Source organism: Pteronotus mesoamericanus, unplaced genomic scaffold (genome assembly GCF_021234165.1).
Source record: "Pteronotus mesoamericanus isolate MK-2021 breed Mesoamerican mustached bat unplaced genomic scaffold, CSHL_Meso_final scaffold_232, whole genome shotgun sequence".
NCBI lineage: Eukaryota > Metazoa > Chordata > Mammalia > Chiroptera > Mormoopidae > Pteronotus > Pteronotus mesoamericanus.
In genome coordinates, this window is record NW_026555311.1 from 18,490,751 (window position 1) to 18,510,610 (window position 19,860).

Below are 19,860 nucleotides of genomic sequence, written 5' to 3' on the forward strand. Positions count from 1 at the left end.
CACATAACTAAAAATGTTGTAGTGTTTGTTGCTAATAATTCCATTTCCTATTTTAAAAAATAATTTAAATTCAATTTAAAAGGCAAAATGATGTGTCTGGACATTGGTCACCCTGATAATCCTTGATTTTACCACTAACATTTCTTTGGTTATGCAATGTATCTGGCTCAGTTTCCTCATCTGAAGAACAAGGGTAGAGTGGGATAGAAGCTGAGCAGGACTGAAGAAGCACTCATGGCCCATTTCCAATACTAAATGGTTTTGGTAGTGTGGATTTAAAAATGATGGTTCTAAAAGTCATTTAATAGAATACCATAGTATTGACTTCTCAGGAAGAACCGCCCCCCCGCCCCCACCTTACTATTCTCTGGAGGAGGCAGTAGGACTTTGAAGAATCCACCAGATATGAGTGGCTGTCTAGGATCTATAAGAAAATGCATTTCAAAAAGTATACACCTGAAGGAAAGAGGGTGTATAATCCAATTTCATCCTTACTTAGTTTATTTTGGTGAGTATTCTTTAAAATGACTCTTAAATATTAATGATGATGCTGTTTGGTTATTCATTAGACTAAGATGAGTCACCAAACATGTAAAGAGAACCTGGGCTAAAGGAGAAGTCAATAGCAGAGAGGTAAGATTTTTATTTGGCACTACATATACACAAGGCATTGGGGTCACTTCAGCTGTGGAAGTACACATTAGAAAAAGCCACAGAATTATCCAGGTGAGCAGATAGGACTTTATGGAAAGCTACCCAGCAGCTACATCCTCTTCCATTCAACTCCCTCCTGTTACTAGTTCTTCTAGGACAGCCAAATTGGCCGTAGGTTCCCAACTGATGCTGTGGGAAGTGCCACACAGCTCTAAGCCCACTGGGTCAGCTTGGAAATTCTGTGTAGGTGGCAGGAGAACTCACACTCTTTTATTTAAAACTAAGACCATGGTAGCCATAGAGAGAGAACTCTATGTACCAAGGTGCCATAGCACAGTGGAAAGAATATAAAGTCAAGATAATGACAAGATTTCCAGCTTCAGTTTTAAGATCTGGCAAATGTGTATAAATATGTGATGATGATCTTGTAAACTGTACTCTACAACTATAAGGCATTATGTTATAGCAGTCTGTATTGCCTGGCTAAGTCATAATAATAGCAGGGCGTCAATCAGCAGATTGGGGGTATAGTTATCAATGACCTGAATTACCTTAATAAAGGCTGGATTTTATAACAGGTGTACCTCAGAGATATTGTGGGTTCAGTTCCAGACTGCTGCAATAAAATGAATATATTAATAAAGCAAGTCAAAATTGTTTTGGTTTTCTAGTGCCAGAAAATTATGTTTACACTATACTGCATTCTATTAAATGTATGATAGCATTATGTCTAACAAATGTACATAGTTTAATTAAAAAATATTTTATCACTAAAAATTGCTAACCATCACCTGAGTCTTTGGCAAGCTATAATCTTTTGCTGGTTGAAGGTCTTGCCTTGATATTGATGGCTGCTGACTGGTCAGGGTATGGCAATTTCTTACAATAGACAACAATGAAATTTTCCCCATCAATTGATTCTTCACTTAAGTTTTCGAGGCCATTATAGGGTTATTAATTAGCCTAATTTCAATATTGTTGTGTCTCAGGAAATAGGGAGGACTGAGATGAGGGAGAGAGACAGGGGGGCAGCTGCTTGGCAGAGCAGTCAGGACACACATTTCTTAAATAAGTTAGCCATCTTACATGGGTGCAGTCTGGGACACCCCCAAACACGTGCAATGCTACCATCAAGGACCACTGATCACAGATCACCATATCCAATATAATAACAATAGGAAAGTTTAAAATATTATGAGAATTGCCAAATGTGATGCAAAGATATGAAGTGAGCAAATACTATTAGAAAAATGGTACCACAGACTATTCAACATAGTGCTGCCACAAACCTTCAATTTGTAAAAAGCGCACTATTTGTAAAGAGCAATAATGAGAGGTGTAATAGAACAAGGTATGTCTATATAGGTCATTTATTAGTATTAATAAATTACATAATTTTAAACAATATCATTGAGTTTGACTTACATTTCTTTTTTTTTATTTTTTCATTATATTTTATTGATTATGCTATTGCAGTTGTCCTGATTTTCCCCTCTATGGCTTCCTCCACCTGGCACCTCCCACTCCCTCAGGCAATCCCCACACCATTGTTCATATCCATGGGTCATGTGTAGGTTATTTGGCTACTCCGTTTCCTACACTGTTCTTTACATCCCCATGGCTATTCTGTAACTACTTATTTGTACTTAATCCCCTCACTTCTTCACACATTTCCCCAAACCCCTCTCCCATCTGGCAGCCATCAAAATGCTCTGTGTATCCATGATTCTCTTTGTTCTTCTTGTTTGCTTAGTTTGTTTTTTAGATTCAATTGTTGATAGATATGTATTTGCTGTTATTTTCTTGTTCATAGTTTTGATCTTCTTTTTCCTAAATAAGTCCCTTTAACATTTCATATGATAATAGTTTGGTGACAATGAACTCTTTTAGTTTTTTCTTGCTGGGAAGGCCTTTATCTGCCCTCCAATTCTAAATGATAGTCTTGCTGGGTAGAGTAACCTCAGCTGTAGGTCCCTGCTTTTCATGACTTTGAATATTTCTTCCGATTCCCTTCTAGCCTGCAAAATTTCTTTTGAGAAATCAGCTGACAGTCTTATGGGACTTCCCCTGTAGGTGACTAACTTCTTTTCTCTTGCTGCTTTTAAGATTCTCTCTTTATCTTTAACTTTTAGCATTTTTAATTATGATGTGTTTTAGAGTGGGTCTGTTTGTATCCATCCTGTTTGGCACTCTCTGTGCTACCTATACTTGCATGTCTGTTTCCTTCATCAAATTAGGGAAGTTTTCTTTCATTATTTTTTAAAAATTGATTTCCAATTTTTTGTTTTTTTCTCTTCTCCTCCCGGCATCCCCATGATGCAAATGCTGGATCCCTTGCAGTTATCACACAGGTTGCTTATACTTCCCTTGTTTTCTTGGATTCTTTTTTCTTGTTGTTCTGATTGGTTGTTTTTTGCTTCCTTATGTTCCAAATCATTGATCTGATTCTCGGGTTTTTCACTCTACTGTTGTTTCCCTGTAACTTGTTTTTTATTTCAATTAGTGAATCCTTCATTTCTGACTGTCTTTTTTATGCCACTGAGGCCCTCACTAAGTTCCTTGAGCATCCTTATAACCAATGTTTAGAGCCCTGCTTCTGATAGATTGCTTATCTCCATTTTGTTTAGTTCTTTTTCTGGAGTTTTGACCTGTTCTTTGTTTGGGCCACATTTCTTTGTCTCCTCATTTTGGCAGCCTCCCTGTGTTTGTTTCTATGTATTAAGTAGAGCTGCTATGACTCCCTGTCTTGATAGCATGGCCTAATGTAGTAGGTGTCCTATAGGGTCCAGTGGCACAGCCTCCCCTATCACCCAAACTGGGTACTTGAGGTGCACCCTTCGTGTGGGCTGAGTACACCCTCCCCTTATAATTGAGCCTTGATTGTTGTTGGAAGGTCAATGGGAGGGATTTACCCAGGCAAGTCAGCTGTAAGAACTGGCTATGACCACTTACCACCAACATTTGCATTCCATGGAAGATCAGCTATGCAGGGGCAGGGTGGTGGTGCTCCTACATGGTCTGTAGTTGTCCACTGGGTGTTCAGGCTCTGGGGCTTCCCAGGTGGTGTAGGCCAAGGTCAGTCCCCACCTGTGTTCAGCCTGGGGCAACCATGTCTGAGCTCTAAAACAATCTGAGATGCCTGCTTCTTCTGCTGGGCTTGGTGATTCCCAGGTGAAGCCAAACTGTAAATACAGGCTGGTGCTGCTAGTGCAAGGCCTGGGGCTCACTGAGGCCAGTTGTTTATTTCAGAGGATTTAGGAAATTGTGAATCATAATTCAAGACCAGCCATTCATATGTAAAAGCAGCTTGGGTGGATCCATAAATTTGGTGGGGTAGAGTCTCTGGAGCTCTCCAGGGCATGGCAAACAGTGTTAGCCAGGTGGATGGAGTCTCAGACATGGCTCTGAGGCTCTGTTGGGGGAGGGTTCAGAAAAGGGACAGTAGCCCACCTCTCTGTCTAGGAGAACGCTGTTCCCCAGCTCTTGCCTTGATCTCAGCCACTTCACATTCTCTCTTTATGCCACTGGTGCCTTTCAAGCTGCTACCCCAGTGCTGGAGCTCAGGCAGAGTGAGTCTGATTAACCTTATGTGTGCGTTCTTTAAAAGGAATTACTTGAGACTCCAAAAGTTTCTTTTACCGACTCAATCCCCACTGGTTATTGCAGCCAGAAGTTATGGGAGCTTATCTTCCTGGTACTGGAACCTTAGGTTGGGGGTCCTGGTGTGGGACTGGGACTCCTCATCTTTGAGATATCCCTCCTGAATATCCACCACACGTGGATGTGAGCCCAACCACTTCTGCGTCTCTGCCCCTCCTACCAGTCTGGATGGATGTAGTTTCTTTAATTCCATAGTTGTCTGTCTTCCATTCAACCCAACTTCTGATGGTTCTGAGTGACGGTTGTTCTATATTTTCATTGTAATTTTATGTGGTTGTGTGATTAGGTGAGCTGTGTTTACTTATGCTGCCATCTTGACTGAAGCTTGGCTGGTATGGATCAGTGGACTGAGCACTGGCTTGCAGACCAAAGGGCATATGCCTGGATTTTGAGCCAGGTCCCCACTAGGGGGCCTGAGAGAGAAGCAAACCATCAATGTTTCTCTCATACATTGATGTCTCTCTCCCTCCCCTTTTCTCTCCTTTCCCCACCAGCCCTTTAAATGCAAGCAGCTGCAGCATGATCATCTAGACATCCTTGAGGAAGAGAGGTTGACTTACATTTCATATCCAAAATACAAACCAGCCAAAATTTTCATATAAAACAAACTCTTCTTACCAAGAAATGGGCCATGAATAAATTTTTTGGTCTTCAGAGATTCAAGTAAAGACATAAAGATAACTTTTAAAAAATGGTTATATATGTTAATTTTTTCTAAGGATATTATTTGGTTGGTAGTGTTACCTTACACAATGTAACAAAAGGGGGCACGTAGATGATGGGTTTTGTAGATGATATTCAAGGCAGATAAATCTCATATTAAGGCACAATATCAAGCCAAAGAGAAAAAATTCATAAACACTGAAAGCATATGATTCATTATGGATTGCTTCTGTTAAGTGCAAAGGTGAAATGGAAGACTGCCAAATGGGAGGAGTCTAGCTTTACTAAATAAAATTAATTTTTTTCCTCAGGGTGTGTGTTCCAAAGACAAGTGGTGGCCACATTTGTTCTGTGGACAGTAGTTTGCTGACCCCTTCTGTAGGTTATGATCCTCTTCTTGATCAAAGTTGGGTTGTGGCTCCACGTTATAAAAAGAAAGAGGAAAGGGCAGAAATCTAGGGCAAAGAATTTTCTTTTAGTCAAGTAGTGCAGAATCATACAATCATTTCCACTCAGATTTTATTGGTGTAACTTAGCCACATGGTCCCACCTCACTGGAAGGAAAGCTGAAAAACGCGGTTTCTAGTTGAGTTGGCATATGGCCAGGACAGGAAGAAGGGGGAAATGGCATGGTGGGTTAGCCAGACACTTGACATGGGCACTTCATTGGCAACAGAGTGCACTGCAGTTTTTTCTGGACCATGGAAGGAATAGAGAGCAGTCTGGATGAGTGATTCAGATGCCTATAATCTCCTGTTTCTCAAATGGTAGTTCTTGACCATTATTGAGTCATATCAATTCAGTGGGGTGTGACCTGTCATTCTTTTTTTGAATGGAAAGAAGCAGAATAGAGTAGAATAAAAAAAATAGAGTACAGAATATCAGAGTACTTTGCACATTATAGGGGTATTATTTTGTGAATATTTTTATCGGTGTACTTGGCTGGGATATAAAATGTATTTCTGACTTTAGGTTGCAGTCAAAATGTCTGAAAAGCAGTTTCAAAAAACCTTTTCTAATTTACTTTTTTGGGGGGGTTAATATTTCTTTTTAATTGTCATTGGGTGTCTCTACGACTTGCTTCACTGAATTTTCAAACTCTTGGGTTTACCTCAGGTTTGTGGGAAAGTAAAAGCTCGCTCAATTAGAAAAACGTGCTTAGGAGTTAGAGAGATAATGGATGATGTCCAGGAGGAATATGGATGGGTTTGCTTCCTGGAATTTTTTTCTTAAATTATAGTTGACATACAATATTATATTAGTTTCAGGTGTACCACCATGTGATTAGACATTTATATAACTTATGAAGTGATCACCCCAATAAATCTAGTACCCATCTGAGACTGTACATAGCTGTACAATATTATTGTCTATATTCTCTAGGCTGTACTTTACATCCCCATGACTATTCTGTAACTACCAGTTTGTACTTAATCCCTTCACCTTTCTCACTTACCCACAAACCTCCTCCCTTCTGGCAGCTCTCAAAACGTCCTCTCTATTTTATAAGTCTGTTTCTGTTTTGCCTGTTAATTTTTTTTTTTTTTTTGGTTCTACAGATAAATGAAATCATCTGGCATTTGTCTTCTCTGTCTGACTTAATTCAGCACAATACCTTCTAGATCCATCCATGTTGTTGCAGATGGCAAGATTTAATTCCTTTTTATGGCTGAAATATGTTTCATTGTCTATATGAACCACTTCTTTTTCATTTATCTTTTGGTGGACACTGTGGTTGCCTCCGTATGTTGGCTATTATAAATAATGCTGCAGTGAACATATGGATGTACATGTCTTTTCAATTTGGTATTTTGAGTTTCTTCAGATAAATACCCACAAGTGGAATTGCTGGGTCATTCCTTGTCTCTTGCTATATCCTTACCCCACCGGTTTGTTTGTTTCCATTTTCATGTAATATATTTTTCCATCCCTTTCCATCACTATACTTTTCATGATGTGTATGTCATTTGATCTGAAGTGAGTCTTTTGTGGACAACATACATAGAAATTTTGTTTTGTTATCTATTCAGCAACTGTATGTCTTTTGATTAGAGCATTTAATCTGTTTGCTTTTAAAGTGATTATTGATATGTATGTAGTTATTGTCATTTTATTATTCATAATTTTGATCTTTTTTTCCTTCTTTTTAAAGAAGACCCTTTACAATTTTTTTTTTAATACTGGTTTGTTTGTGATGAACTGTAGCTCTTGTCTGTAAGCTCTTTAGCTTAGTCCTTTGATTCTAAATGGTAGCCTTGCTGGGTAGTGTAATCTTGGTTGTAGGTCTTTGCTTTTCATCATTTTGAGCATTTTGTGCTAATCCTTTCTGACCTGCAAATTTCTGTTGAGGAGTCAGCTGACAGTCTTCTGGGAGCTCCCTATATGTAACTAACCACATTTCTCTTGTTGCTTTTTTGCTTTTAAGGCTCTTTTTTTGTCTTTAACATTTTGCATTTTAATTTTGATGTGCCTTGGTGTGGGCCTCTTTGGGTTTATCTTGCTTGGGATTCTCTGTGCTTCCTGGACTTACATGTCGATTTCTTTCACCAGGATAGGTAAGTATTCCATTATTATTTTTTCAATTAGGTTTTCAATTTCTTGCTTTCTCTCTTCTCCTTCTGGCACCCCATGATGTGAATATTTATATGCTTGAAGTTGTGCTAGAGGCTCCTTACACCATCTTCATATTTTTGGGTTCTTTTTTTCTTTTTGCTCTTCTGATGACATGTTTTCTGCTTTATCTTCCAAATTGTTGATTTGATGCTCTCTTCATCTACTCTACTGTTGAATCCCTTTAATATATTCTTTTTTACTTTTATTATTATTACATTTATTGGGGTAGCATTGGTTAATAAAATTATATAGGTTTCAGGCATACAATTCTATAACACATCATCTGAATATTGTATTTTGTATTCATCACCCCAACTCAAGTCTCTTTCTATCACCATTTATTTCCCCTCTACTCTGTACTAGCTCCCTCCACTCCACTTTCCCTCTGGTAATCGCCACACTGTTTTCAGTGTCTGAGTTTTCTTTTCTTTTTTGCTTAACCCCTTCCTTTTTTTCACCCACTCCCTCAACCCCTATCCCTCTGATAGCTGTCAGTCTGTTTTCTGCATCTATGAGTCCGTTTCTACTTTGTCAGTTTATTTTGTTCATTAGATTACACATATAAGTGAAATTGTATGGTATTTGTTTTTCTTTGACTGACTTATTTTACTTAGCATAATACTCTCCAGGTCCATCCATGCTGTCACAAAAGGTAAGATTTTTTTTCTTTTTTCTTCAGAAAAAAAGATTTTATTTATTTTTTAGAAAAAGGGGAAGGGAGGAAGGGAGAGAAACATCGATGTGTGAGAGAAAAATCTATTGGTTGCCTCTTGCATGCCCCTAAGTGGGGACCTGGCCCACAGCTCAGGCATGTGCCCTGGCTGAAAATCAAACTGTTGACCTTTTGGTTTCCAGGACGATGCCCAACCCACTTAGCTACCCCACTCAAGGCCAGATTTCCTTCTTTTTAATGGCCAAGTAGAATTCTGTTGTGTAAATGTACCAGAGCTTTTTTTATCCACTCATCTTCCAAACCTTGGCTATTGTAGATATCACTACAATGATCGTAGGGGTGCATTTATTCTTTCAAATGAGTGTTTCAGATTTCTTTGAATATATTCTCAGGAGTGGGTCATAAGGCAGTTAAACTTTTTTTTTTTTTGAGGTAACGCTATACTGCTTTCACAGTAGCTGCACCAGTCTGCATTCCCACCAATAGTGCATGAGGGTTCCCTTTTCTCCACACCTCACACCACCACACCTCACACCACCACACCTCACACCTGTTAGAAAGGTTATCATCAATAAATCAACAAACAGATCCATGCCAACATTTGTTGTTTGTTGATTTATTGATGATAACCATTCTAACAGGTGTGAGGTGATATGTCATTGTGGTTTTAATTTGCATTTCTCTGGTGACTGGTGACATTGAGCATTTCTTTCATGTCTATATGCTGTCTCTTTGGAGTGGTGTCTATTCAAGGTCCTTTGCCCATTTTTTAATTGGGTTGTTTGTTTTCTTTGGTGTTGAGTTTTATAAGTTCTCTATAAATGTAGGTATTAATGGCTTATCAGATGTATCATTGTTGAATATGTTCTCCCGTTCAGTTTGTTGTTTTTTCATTTTGTTGATGGTTTCCTTTGCTGTGAAAAATTAATTTCTTTACCTTCAGTTACGTTTTTAAGTTTAAAAGAGAGGAGGATAAGAAAATGGGAATTTTGGAAGTGTAAAAATATAATAAAATCATTTTATTAACAAAAATTAAGTTAAAATCATGAAAATATTTTATGGGTGAAATATTTAGTCATATAAGAAAGAAACTATAAGCACTGTTGACAAAAGTATTTATTTTTAAATTCATGAGTAATAAAGATCTATAGAGAATTAGACCTGAACTTCCATAATGTCATACATTACCAAAAAAAAAAAAAAACACTTAGCTACTTTTCTTCCTTTCTGAACTCACATTGAAAAATAAAGAAGGAAAAATCAAATTCTTTAAAGAATGTTATTTATTTTTCTTCCTTTTATCCTCAAATTTTTCTCCCTCTCTTAGGAGCAAATGTTTAATGAACTACTTACATACGATGCACCTCATCTTCTGCAAGATTTGGACACATACTTAGGGGACAAAGAGTGGTTCATTGGTAACTCTGTGAGTATGTTTTACATCTTAAAATACACAAATAAATATATAATATCTTTACATATATGTGAAGATTAAGACTTATAAAAACTTATTGAGCCCTGGCTGGTGTGGCTTAGTGGATTGATTGCCAGTCTGCGAACCAAAGGGTCTTTGGTTTGATTCCCAGTCAGGGCACATGCCTGGATTGCAGGCCAGGTTACCAGTAGGGGGCACTTACGAAACAACCACACATTGATCTTTCTCTCTTTCTCTTTTTCCCTCCCTTTCCCTCTATGTAAAAATAAATAAAATCTTTAAAAAAAATTATTGAAAAAGAAATGTTACTCAGAGAGAGAAATGATGAGAACAGAGATAAAAGCTAAAGTTCTTTGAATTAACCTTTTTTGGTAGACTTAACTTTAAAACCATAAACTAAAATATTTTATATAATTATATAATAACAATAACAAAAACATTTTAAAAAGTTATCACTGCAAAGCCAAAGCAGAATGAAATGAATGACCTGTGTCAAACTGATGCACAGAATATGTAGAGAAGTACCTATGTGCTCTATTAGTAAAGAACTACTTTAAGATACAGTAGTATTATGAGAATCAGGATGGCAGAGGAGTGAGTAGAAGTCATGCTGACCTCCTCCCAGGAACAACCTGGAATTACAGCTAAATTTTGTAGAAATCACCTGAAACAAACAACTTAACAATAGCAAGAGAGGAGCCTTATAACCTCAGACAGAAGAATTAGCTTTAGCACAACCTGACTGGTAAGGAGTGTGGGAGAGACTTGAGAATGTGGGTGGGCCTCCCACGGGCAGCAGCACCAGAAGGATATTGAGACAGTTAGTTGGATCCCCTGAGAAGAGCGGGGTCTAAACTAAAAGTGGGGATCTCTGGCCTACAGAACCAGAGCCCAAAAAGTACACAGGTAACAGCTGAGCTGTGAAAAGTGTCAGGGTTGCTCTCTGCCAGAGACAGGCAGCTAGAGACACAAAGAGCCATTTAAAAGGCCATCGCAAATATTTTTATTTGCAGCCATTTACCCTGGTCTCTGGCAAAGGCATGGCAGAATGTGCTAGAGATGCCAGAGGAGATACTGTGGAAGGAGGCTTTGGGGAGAGAACTGAGAGAGTAGCCGGTGGGATCCCCCATACAGCAGCAGCCATCTGGCTCAGGCAGACCACTGCCCTGAGCAGCAAAGCGGGGAGAGGACCCAATGACCCTGCCCCCAGGAGGGACTCTGCCCCGCCCTGTGGTGTACTTAAGCTGGCCTGCTGAGAGCAGAGTGACTAGATTAATGGCTGAAGGAGACAGCCAGAGACAGCAGAATCCTGGAAGTCTCAAACAGACTGCCTAAGGTCAGACAGGGTCAACATCTGACATCATCAGATGAAGATCCAGAAATTAAAAACAGCAGTCTCCTACCATAGAAGTTCACACCACAAAGTCAGGAAATCAAGACAGATCAATTTAAGAAGCAGAAGCAAAAAAGAAGGGTCTCTCACATAATGGGAAGACAAAGAAACAACCCCCAGTCGAAGGGAAAGGAGGAATCCCCAGAAGAGAACTAAAGAAAATAGAGGCATGTAAACTATCCAATATTGAGTTCCAAACAATGGTTCTCAGGAAGCTCAATGAGCTCAGTGAGCTCAGAGAGAATCACAAAAAACTACAGGGAAAACTACAAGGAACTTACTGCAATCTATATCAGCATGAAAAAGGACATAGAAACTATCAATAAGAGAGCTGGATGAAAAGAGAGAAAAAAGCTCCCAGAAAGAGCAAGAAAATGAAAAAAGACTCAAAAAGAATGAAGAGGTGTTGAGGAAAGTGCAGAACAACCTGAAACATAATAATATCTGTATAATAGGGATACCAGAAGGAGGAGAAGAAGAGAAGCAAGGCATAGAGAACCTGTTAGAAAAAGTAATGATGGAAAACTTCCCTAATTGGAGGAGAAAAAAAGTCACACAAGTCCAGGAAGCATAGAGGGTCCCATTCAAGAGGAACTCAGTGAGGCCCACTCCAGGACACATCATCATTAAAATGGCAAATATCAAAGGCAAGCGGAGAATCCTAAAGGCAGCAAGGGAGAAAGAGGTAGTAACATATAAGGGAGCCCCAGTACGGCTAGCAGCTGACTTCTCAACAGAAACCCTGCAAGCCAGAAGGGACTGGCAAGAAATATTCCAAGTCGTGAAAAGCAAAGGCCTGCAACCAAGACTGCTCTACCCAGCAAGGCTCTCAATTCAAATGGAAGGCAAAATAAGGAGGTTCCCTGACAAAAGAAGCCTGAAAGAATACACCTCCACCAAACCAGCACTGTAAGATATGCTAATGGGACTGCTTTAAGAAGATGAAGAAAAAGAGTCTATGAATACTCAGTTCCTTCACAGTCACCAATACTTGATGTTACCAATATTTTTAATACTTATTAATCTGATTGTCACAATGATGTTATTTTGTTACTTTATTATTTGTTGAAACTAAACCTTTTTTAATATTTCTTGCCTATTTCTATGATTTTTAAAAAGCTTTAAATGACTTTTTCATATTCTTTATCCATTTTTTGATCAAATGTGTGTAGAATTTTTCCCTAAAAAAAACAAAAAAACTATTAACCCTTTTTTAGATGTGTTGTACTTTCCTATTCTGTTACTTGCCCTTATAGGTTTAAATATTTAATATAGTCATATTGTCAATGTTTTACTTTATAGCTTCTGGATTTAAATATGTTACTTCCGGGTAAGAAAAATATTAATTTATATATTCTCCTAAAACTCCTTAGATTTTACATATTGATTTTTAACTCACCTGAATATTTTTTGTATAATGTGTGAAATAGGGCTCTATATTTGTTTTATTTCAAGTAATAGTGGCCCATGGACCTTATTCGTTGACTAAGCTTTATTTTCCCTATTGATTTGAAATATCAATTTAATCATATGTTACGTTGTTAAACAGATATATATGTTATTTCTAGAATGCTCATTTTATTTCACTGATCTAGTTGATTATTTCTGTGCTGGCGTCATGTTGTCTTAATTGCTGAGACTTTATAATAGTTTTAAATTTTTAAAATATTTTATAATTAACTTTGACATTTAAAAAAATAAAATCAATCTGCATTTAGGAAGGAAGGAAGGAAGGAAGGAAGGAAGGAAGGAAAGAAGGAAGGAAGGAAGAAGGAAGGAAGGAAGAAAGAAAGAAAGAAAGAAAGAAAGAAAGAAAGAAAGAAAGAGAAGGAAAGAGAGAAGGAAAGAAACTCTTACCTTTTGAGGCAATGTAGATGGAACTGGAGAATATTATGTTAAGTGAAATAAGCCAGTTGGTGAAAGACAAATACCATATGATCTCACCTATAAGTAGAATCTATTCAACAAAATAAACTAATGAATAAAATAAACCACAGGCATGGAAACATGGAGCGGACTGATAGTGACCAGAGGGGATGGGGAAGGAAGACAATAGAGGAAAGAAGGAGAAAGGAGTAAACAAAGAACATGTATGAATGACCCACGGACATGGACAACAGAGCGGGAACTGGCTGTGGGAGACAGGGGCGGGGTGGGATGGGTGCAGGAGGGCAAAGGGGGAAAAATTGAGACAACTCTAATAGAATAAACATGATTTAAAAAAAAATAGTATTATATGTAGCCCTGGCTGGTGTGGCTCAGCAGACTGAGTGCTGTCCTCAGAACCAAAGGGCCGTTGGTTTGATTCCCAGGCAAGGCACATGCCTGGGTTGCAGTCCAGGTCCCCAGTAGGGAACGTGTATCAGGCAACCACACATTGATGTTTGAAAGAAAAAAGAAAAAGAAAAAGAAATGGTATTATATGTGAAACACAGTAATTTGACTATATACATCTCAGATATACTCTCAGAACAAAAAAAATTATACATGATTTTCAGTAATTATGTATTTGGCGTTACTGGGACAGTGGTATTATTTTTCTGATATTTTATATGTATATTGTGGGTAAAGTAATAAGAAATTTCATGGATGTCATTGCGAGGCCGGGTCTTTTATCTGTGAAAAAGGAGAGAGAGATATAAGATCAGTGAGGTTAAGTAAGCATTCTATTTCTGAATGTGAACTAGATACAACAACATAAACTCATGGTGTATTTTATCCTGGGATAAAGAAAAATGCACTTTGTGTCTCTTTTTCTTGAAACAATGACCAACAGAGTTTCCCTGGGCACCCCTAAGCCCTAGATTCTGGTCTTCAAATACTAAAAGGAACTAAGGCTTCTTGGGGGAAAGGCTCCTTCTCACTTCGGGGCAGGAAATGTAAAAGATGAACTAGGAATTCCTAGTCACACAAGATGAAAATAAATTATCAAAGACAACTGGGGTTGTGTCAAAGGTCTCAGAAGTCAACCTGAAGACACTGTCACTGGCGAAAGACAAACCAAACTGCAATAAGAATATTATCTGCAATGGGTTGAAATGAATCAAAACGAATGAATCCACGAGTATGACATCAGCACTACCACAACCAAGCACACACACACGAACCCCCAAACCGAAGTTTCACTTGCTACTTTTAGAAGATGCTATGGAGCCAAATTATTGTTCTGAGAAACTGTCTAAAATGAACAGAAAAGTGGGGGGAGGGGTTGAATAAAATCAGTTGTATCTCAGGATAACAAAAATTTATACCCAAACTTTGTCTTCATAAAAGCATTTCAGTTCATAAACTAGAGGAGGTTAAAATAAGATATCACCATTTTTCAACCCCTGATGAATTAATGGACCCAGGCATTAAGTATCAGTAATTGTTGATATCATAAAAAGTAAGACAACCAGATATTATGGACCAATGGGATAGAGGAACACCCCAACACCTATGAAGCAGTTAAGCAAAAAAAAAAAAAAAAAAATTCAAATCTAAATCTGATTTAGAGGTCAGGGTCCTTGCCTTTAAGAAGACTGCATTCTAAAAGACAAGACACAGACTGCTTTTTGTGGCTCTTTCTGACTTATTCTGTTCACTGTCAGCATGCTAAGTCTTTCCGGGGTGACAAGCAAACTTTCTACATCTTAACTCATAACTTCCCACCTCACTACACACCCCTGCATTTCTTCCCACTGACTCTTCAAGAGCCTTTCCTAAAATGTTCCTCTCCCTGCCCTATTGATTGAACAATTTCCAAGGACTTGAAATGTTTCTTCTTTTGTATTAAATTTCCATTGTGAACTTTCTGCTGAGTGCATCTCTTAGCACTCTCCCTTCCTCACAGTGTTTCCAAACACACTGGTGTTTTCTTTGTTCCTGAGACACAAGTTCTACTCCCACCTAAGAGCCTTTTACACTTCTGTTCCCTCTGCCCGAATGTTTAATCCTCAGATGGCTGCACACTTGGATCCTTTTTCCAAACTGTGGTTTAAATGTCACTTCTTAAAGGTCTTCCCTCCTTGACCACCTGAGAGTCCCTCATACTTCGCTTTTTCTTTGTGACCCTTATCACCACATGTTTAATTGTCTTCCTGCTTCTAAAATAAAAGCTGCACCAGAGAACCAGGGGCTGGCACCACATCTTGCCCTCCTGTTAATCCCAGCACCTAGACCTGAATGGAGCACACAGTAGGTGCACCAGAAATGTGTTTACTGAACTCTAAACTCTGACCTACGGACTTCCAGTTCACAGATGTTTAGTAAGCAAGTTCATAAAATACTAACGGCAAGTGTTATCAAATTCTACACAAAAACAGAGCTACTAGTGCACATTGAAACTTCACTCTTTGAGCCAAAGTAATGTCATCCAGATTAGTTTCTAGTCACAAAGAGGAAAAAAGTATACACTGGAAGGACCGGAGTGTTATCATCCTGACACCGTGGTCAATCTTACAGTTTCGCTTACAGTCAGACACCCTTATATTAAGTCTTCTGATGTGGTGCAATATAATGTCTGTTTGCCAGAAATGCTAACTTGAAACTATGAACTCTGTTGGGAAAACTTGCACCCTATACACCCTGTGATATAAGGGAACAAGGTAAACAAGAAGACAAGATAATCGCACAAATCCTGAAGACAGGATATTGTGTAGGACTAGTGCAGACTATTCAGTAATTCAGTGGCATGAAGAGTATTGTTCTGAATTCAGAGGGTTAAAGGACATAATCAGATGAAATGCAAGGTCCTGGAATAGATTCTGCTTTCTCCTATAAAGGGTGCTTTTTGGAGCAGATGGGAAAGTATTGATTTGGTATGAGGTAAGATGAAAATGTAGTCAGAGAGGTGGAGACTAATCAAGTTCCAAAAAGTATGTACTGTAATATCTCATTTTAGTTCAAATGCACACACACAGAGAATACTTTATACACAGGGGTGTTAATAATATTAGTAACCTTTTGGTGTTGGGACTGTGGTGTTATCTGTCATTTCCTATCATACACCTGTTACCAGACCTTGAATGCCAGCATTCTTGAGTGTCAGTGTCATAGAAATGAGCACTGAACTCATACAAGATCGAGCAGGTAGAGGTTACTGAAAAAGAGCTGGGCACAAGGGAGTCGACCAGGAAAAGAGAGGTCAGGCTCCGCGAGGGGTTCTGTGGATGGCTGGCGTGGGGGCCTCGGCGTGGGTGTAGGACTTGGGAATGAGGATGAGGTCAGTTGTCTCATGATGGTCATCTGGTGGCGGTGGGTCCCAGGGTGGTCACGAGATGCTTTCCATGGTCCTTGGACCACTCAAAGGGCCTCGAAAATAATGCCTGCACAAACATTCTAGTGACCATTTCATTGACAAGACAGGAATAAATGTTATTGCTGTACTTTCTTTTCTTTACGGATGTGGTTAGGCTAATTTCAACTAGAGAACTGGACTGAAAGCAGGGAGTCACAGTCAGGCCCCTAAGATGCAGCTCTTTGGCTCAAGACGGAGTCCAGGTGTGACCCTGTAACTGCCTTGCACACGTGCTACTTTTGAAATAACAAAAGGTTACCTTGAATTAAAGAAACTATTTTTAGATGAAGAAGTTATATCTTTTATGTTCTAATGGAAATTTCTGTTTCTTTTAACCTAGATAACTTGGGCAGATTTCTACTGGGAAATTTGCAGTACTACGCTTTTGGTCCTCAGACCTGACTTGCTGAACGTCCATCCCAGGCTGGCGATGTTACGGGAGAAAGTCCAAGCTGTTCCTGCCATTGCTGACTGGATACAACGAAGACCCCAAACCAGACTGTAGGCGATGCCTGCGGCCTCCACTTGGTTGTTCCTCCCAGCACTGCTCCCGTCAGAGAAGCTGCTCCATTAACCTGCCTCATAGGCACACACTGCGCCTCCATCAAGACATTTACTTCTGCCACATTCTGCTTGAAAAGAGAAAAAAAGCTGCTGGTTGCCAGTATCTTTTTTTTTTCTTTTTTCTTCCCAGAATAGTTTCACATCATTTACAACTGAGGAAAATTAGTTTAAACCAGGCCTCGCTTTGCTCTGGTTCTCTCATGCATAAATTTCAGTCACAATAGCTTATTAAATCACACATTTCCCCCCAAAATAGTTTGGGCTTCACTTACCATGGTGTATTAACAGTGAGTAATTGCATTAAGTATCAACCTCACTGCTAGCCATTCAGACCACACATCACTATGTAAATAAGATGCACAGCATGACCATGACCACTGATGTCACTTCTTTCAAATTAGCATCGGTCACTGCACACCTGTTTGTTATTCACGCACAGACAGTCAAGTGTGTAGTGGCACGGCCTGCTTGCTTCTCAGTGATAAAACATCTTGACATTTTAGGCAAATGGGTAACTGAAAAAGGGAACTCACCAACAAAGATGAGAGTGCGATAAAGAAATGAAAAGTGATAATACTGGGGTGCAATTCAAATTGAACATAAACGGAAAGATCTGTCAGAATGTTGACACTGATACAGTTCAAGGGGCTCTAGATTCCAGATATGCAGCCAGCAGAACTGGGTGAGGCACACTTACCAACATAGGTGAGGAGTGTGCTAGTGACAAGGATGAAGACATCCCAGAGGAGGTGAGACTCGTATAAAACTTTGTATCAAAAGAACAGAGATCAGAAGAATGAGACAACTTGCTACAGACTGGGAGAAATATTTGCAATACCTATCACATGATAAAGGACTATTATCCAAAAATATACAAAGAGCTCTTAAATTTGTCAACAATGAATAATCCAAATACAAAATGGACAAAACACCTGAGCAGACACCTCACCAAAGATATAGATGGCAAGTAGCATATGAAAAGATGTTCAATATCATATTTTGTGGGGGAACTGCAAACAAAAACACTGATATACCATACATACCTGTTTGAACGGGAAAAGTTCAAAACACCACCACCACCAAATGCTGGCAAAGATGTAGAGCAACAGGGAATTTTACTCTCTGCTGATAGGAATGCAAATGGTACAGACCTTGCTTGGCAGTTTCTTATACAACTAAACATACTCTTACCATACGATCCAGAAATGGCATTCTTTTGGTATTTTCTCTAAAAGGAGTTGAAAACTTATGTCCATGTACAAACCTGCACATGGATTTTTGTGGCAGCTGTATTGATGATTCCCAACTTGGAAGCAACCAGATACCCTTAAGTAGGTGAGTGGATAAGTAAAATGTGGCACATCCAAACAAGGAAATATTGTCCACTAGAAAAAAAAGAAAAAAGAGCTGTCAAGCCATGCAAAGACCCAAGGGAAATGTAACCGCCTATTATGAAGTGAAAGAAACCGATCTAAAATGACTGCACACTGGCTCACTCTCCCTTTCAGGAGCACGCGTGTACCTTTTCCATCTCTCCCTCTTCCCTCCAGGCACGTTACCTTTGCCTTCCTCTCTCCTCAGCTCCAATCGCCCTCCTTCTGCCTCTATCTTATTTCCTAAGCCTACACAGCCCAGCCAGCTCAGTTCTACCACTTCTGTAATTTTCTAAATACTTTCTCTTATGGGTAATTTGAAAAAAATAAAATGACTGTATACTGTATGAGTGCAGCTATTTAACATTCTGGAAAAGAAAACTATGAAGATGGCAAAAAGATCAATGTTTCTAGGGGCTGAGGAGGGAGGAATGAACAGGTGGAGTACAGAGGATTTTCACAATATTAAAGCTGTTGTGAATGATACTATGAAGGTGGGTTTCTTTGTCAAATGTTCACTACCAAGAATGAACCCTATACAAGCAATAGTCTTTGGGTGGTTAAGATGTCAGTGCAGGTTCCTGTAACAAATACAGCATTGTGGTGCCAGGTGTTGAGAGTGGGGGAGGGTGGGCGTGGGGGGGGGAGGGGTATATGGGAACTCGGCTTTCTGCTCCGTTTTGCTGTGAACCTAAAACGTCTCTTTAAAAAAGTCTGTAAAAGAGAAAAAAGAACAGGGATATTCTGTGACATTGAAAGAGCAATAAAATGTTGAAAGCTGATCCAAGTTTATGACAACTTGCCAAGGTATTAAAAAAATGCAAGTTACACAAGAAGGTACTGTTCAAACTACTCTAGACATTTACAAAACTTTGTTACTAACATTTTATAGTGTACTAAATATTAGTTTTAGTATTTTCATTTGCTTATACAGTTAGAACTGTTTGTTAACTTGTTGACAAACCTTTATACGTCATGAAACCATCACTTTCCCCAATGATTAAGATTTTCCAAATTTCAACTTGCTGTCATTTTTATAGCCCCCACACATTCGTGGAAAGCAAGAAGTACATGTATAAAGAAGTCCTCCAATTAACTTTATTTAATATTATCCCTCACCCATGGTAAGCATGTATTATTGGAACATCAAATTTGAGTTCAATTTACATGTTAACATTAACATTGGATTACCTAATTTCAGTAAGCCATGTTATATATAGAAATGGACTAATGAAATAGAGGTTCTTAAACTTGAATACAGGACAATGGAAGGTTAACAGTTGGGCAGCCAGAAACAGGGAGAAGAAATAAAAAGGGAAGCCTCGCTAAATAGGATTTTGTTCAAGGTGCTTCTTTTTCCCCAAAAATGACCCATGAAGTGGGGGAAAATGTTAAATACTTCATACATTAAGGATTCCACATATTTCCTTATAGTTTGTAGCTGTTAATAAGTGATAATAGCTTGTAGGTGAATCTCACTGCAAAGTACTCTACCATGTTATCAAGGCAGACTGAAGAAAGAATATTTAACAAAAAAAAAAAATACTACTACTC

At 38.8% G+C, this 19,860-nt stretch overlaps 1 protein-coding gene across 3 annotated transcripts in view; it reads left to right on the plus strand.

The window, feature by feature from the left end:
* HPGDS (hematopoietic prostaglandin D synthase) overlaps positions 1–18,846 on the plus strand; it is a 127,953-nt gene extending 109,107 nt beyond the window's left edge. For all 3 annotated transcript variants that reach the window (XM_054591727.1, XM_054591728.1, XM_054591729.1), the window contains 2 exons: positions 9,591–9,689; positions 16,710–18,846. In XM_054591727.1, coding sequence (XP_054447702.1) covers positions 9,591–9,689; positions 16,710–16,874 — 264 coding nt within the window. In that variant the 3' untranslated portion in view covers positions 16,875–18,846. The remainder of the gene's footprint in view (positions 1–9,590; positions 9,690–16,709) is intronic.
* Positions 18,847–19,860: the final 1,014 nt, after the last annotated feature.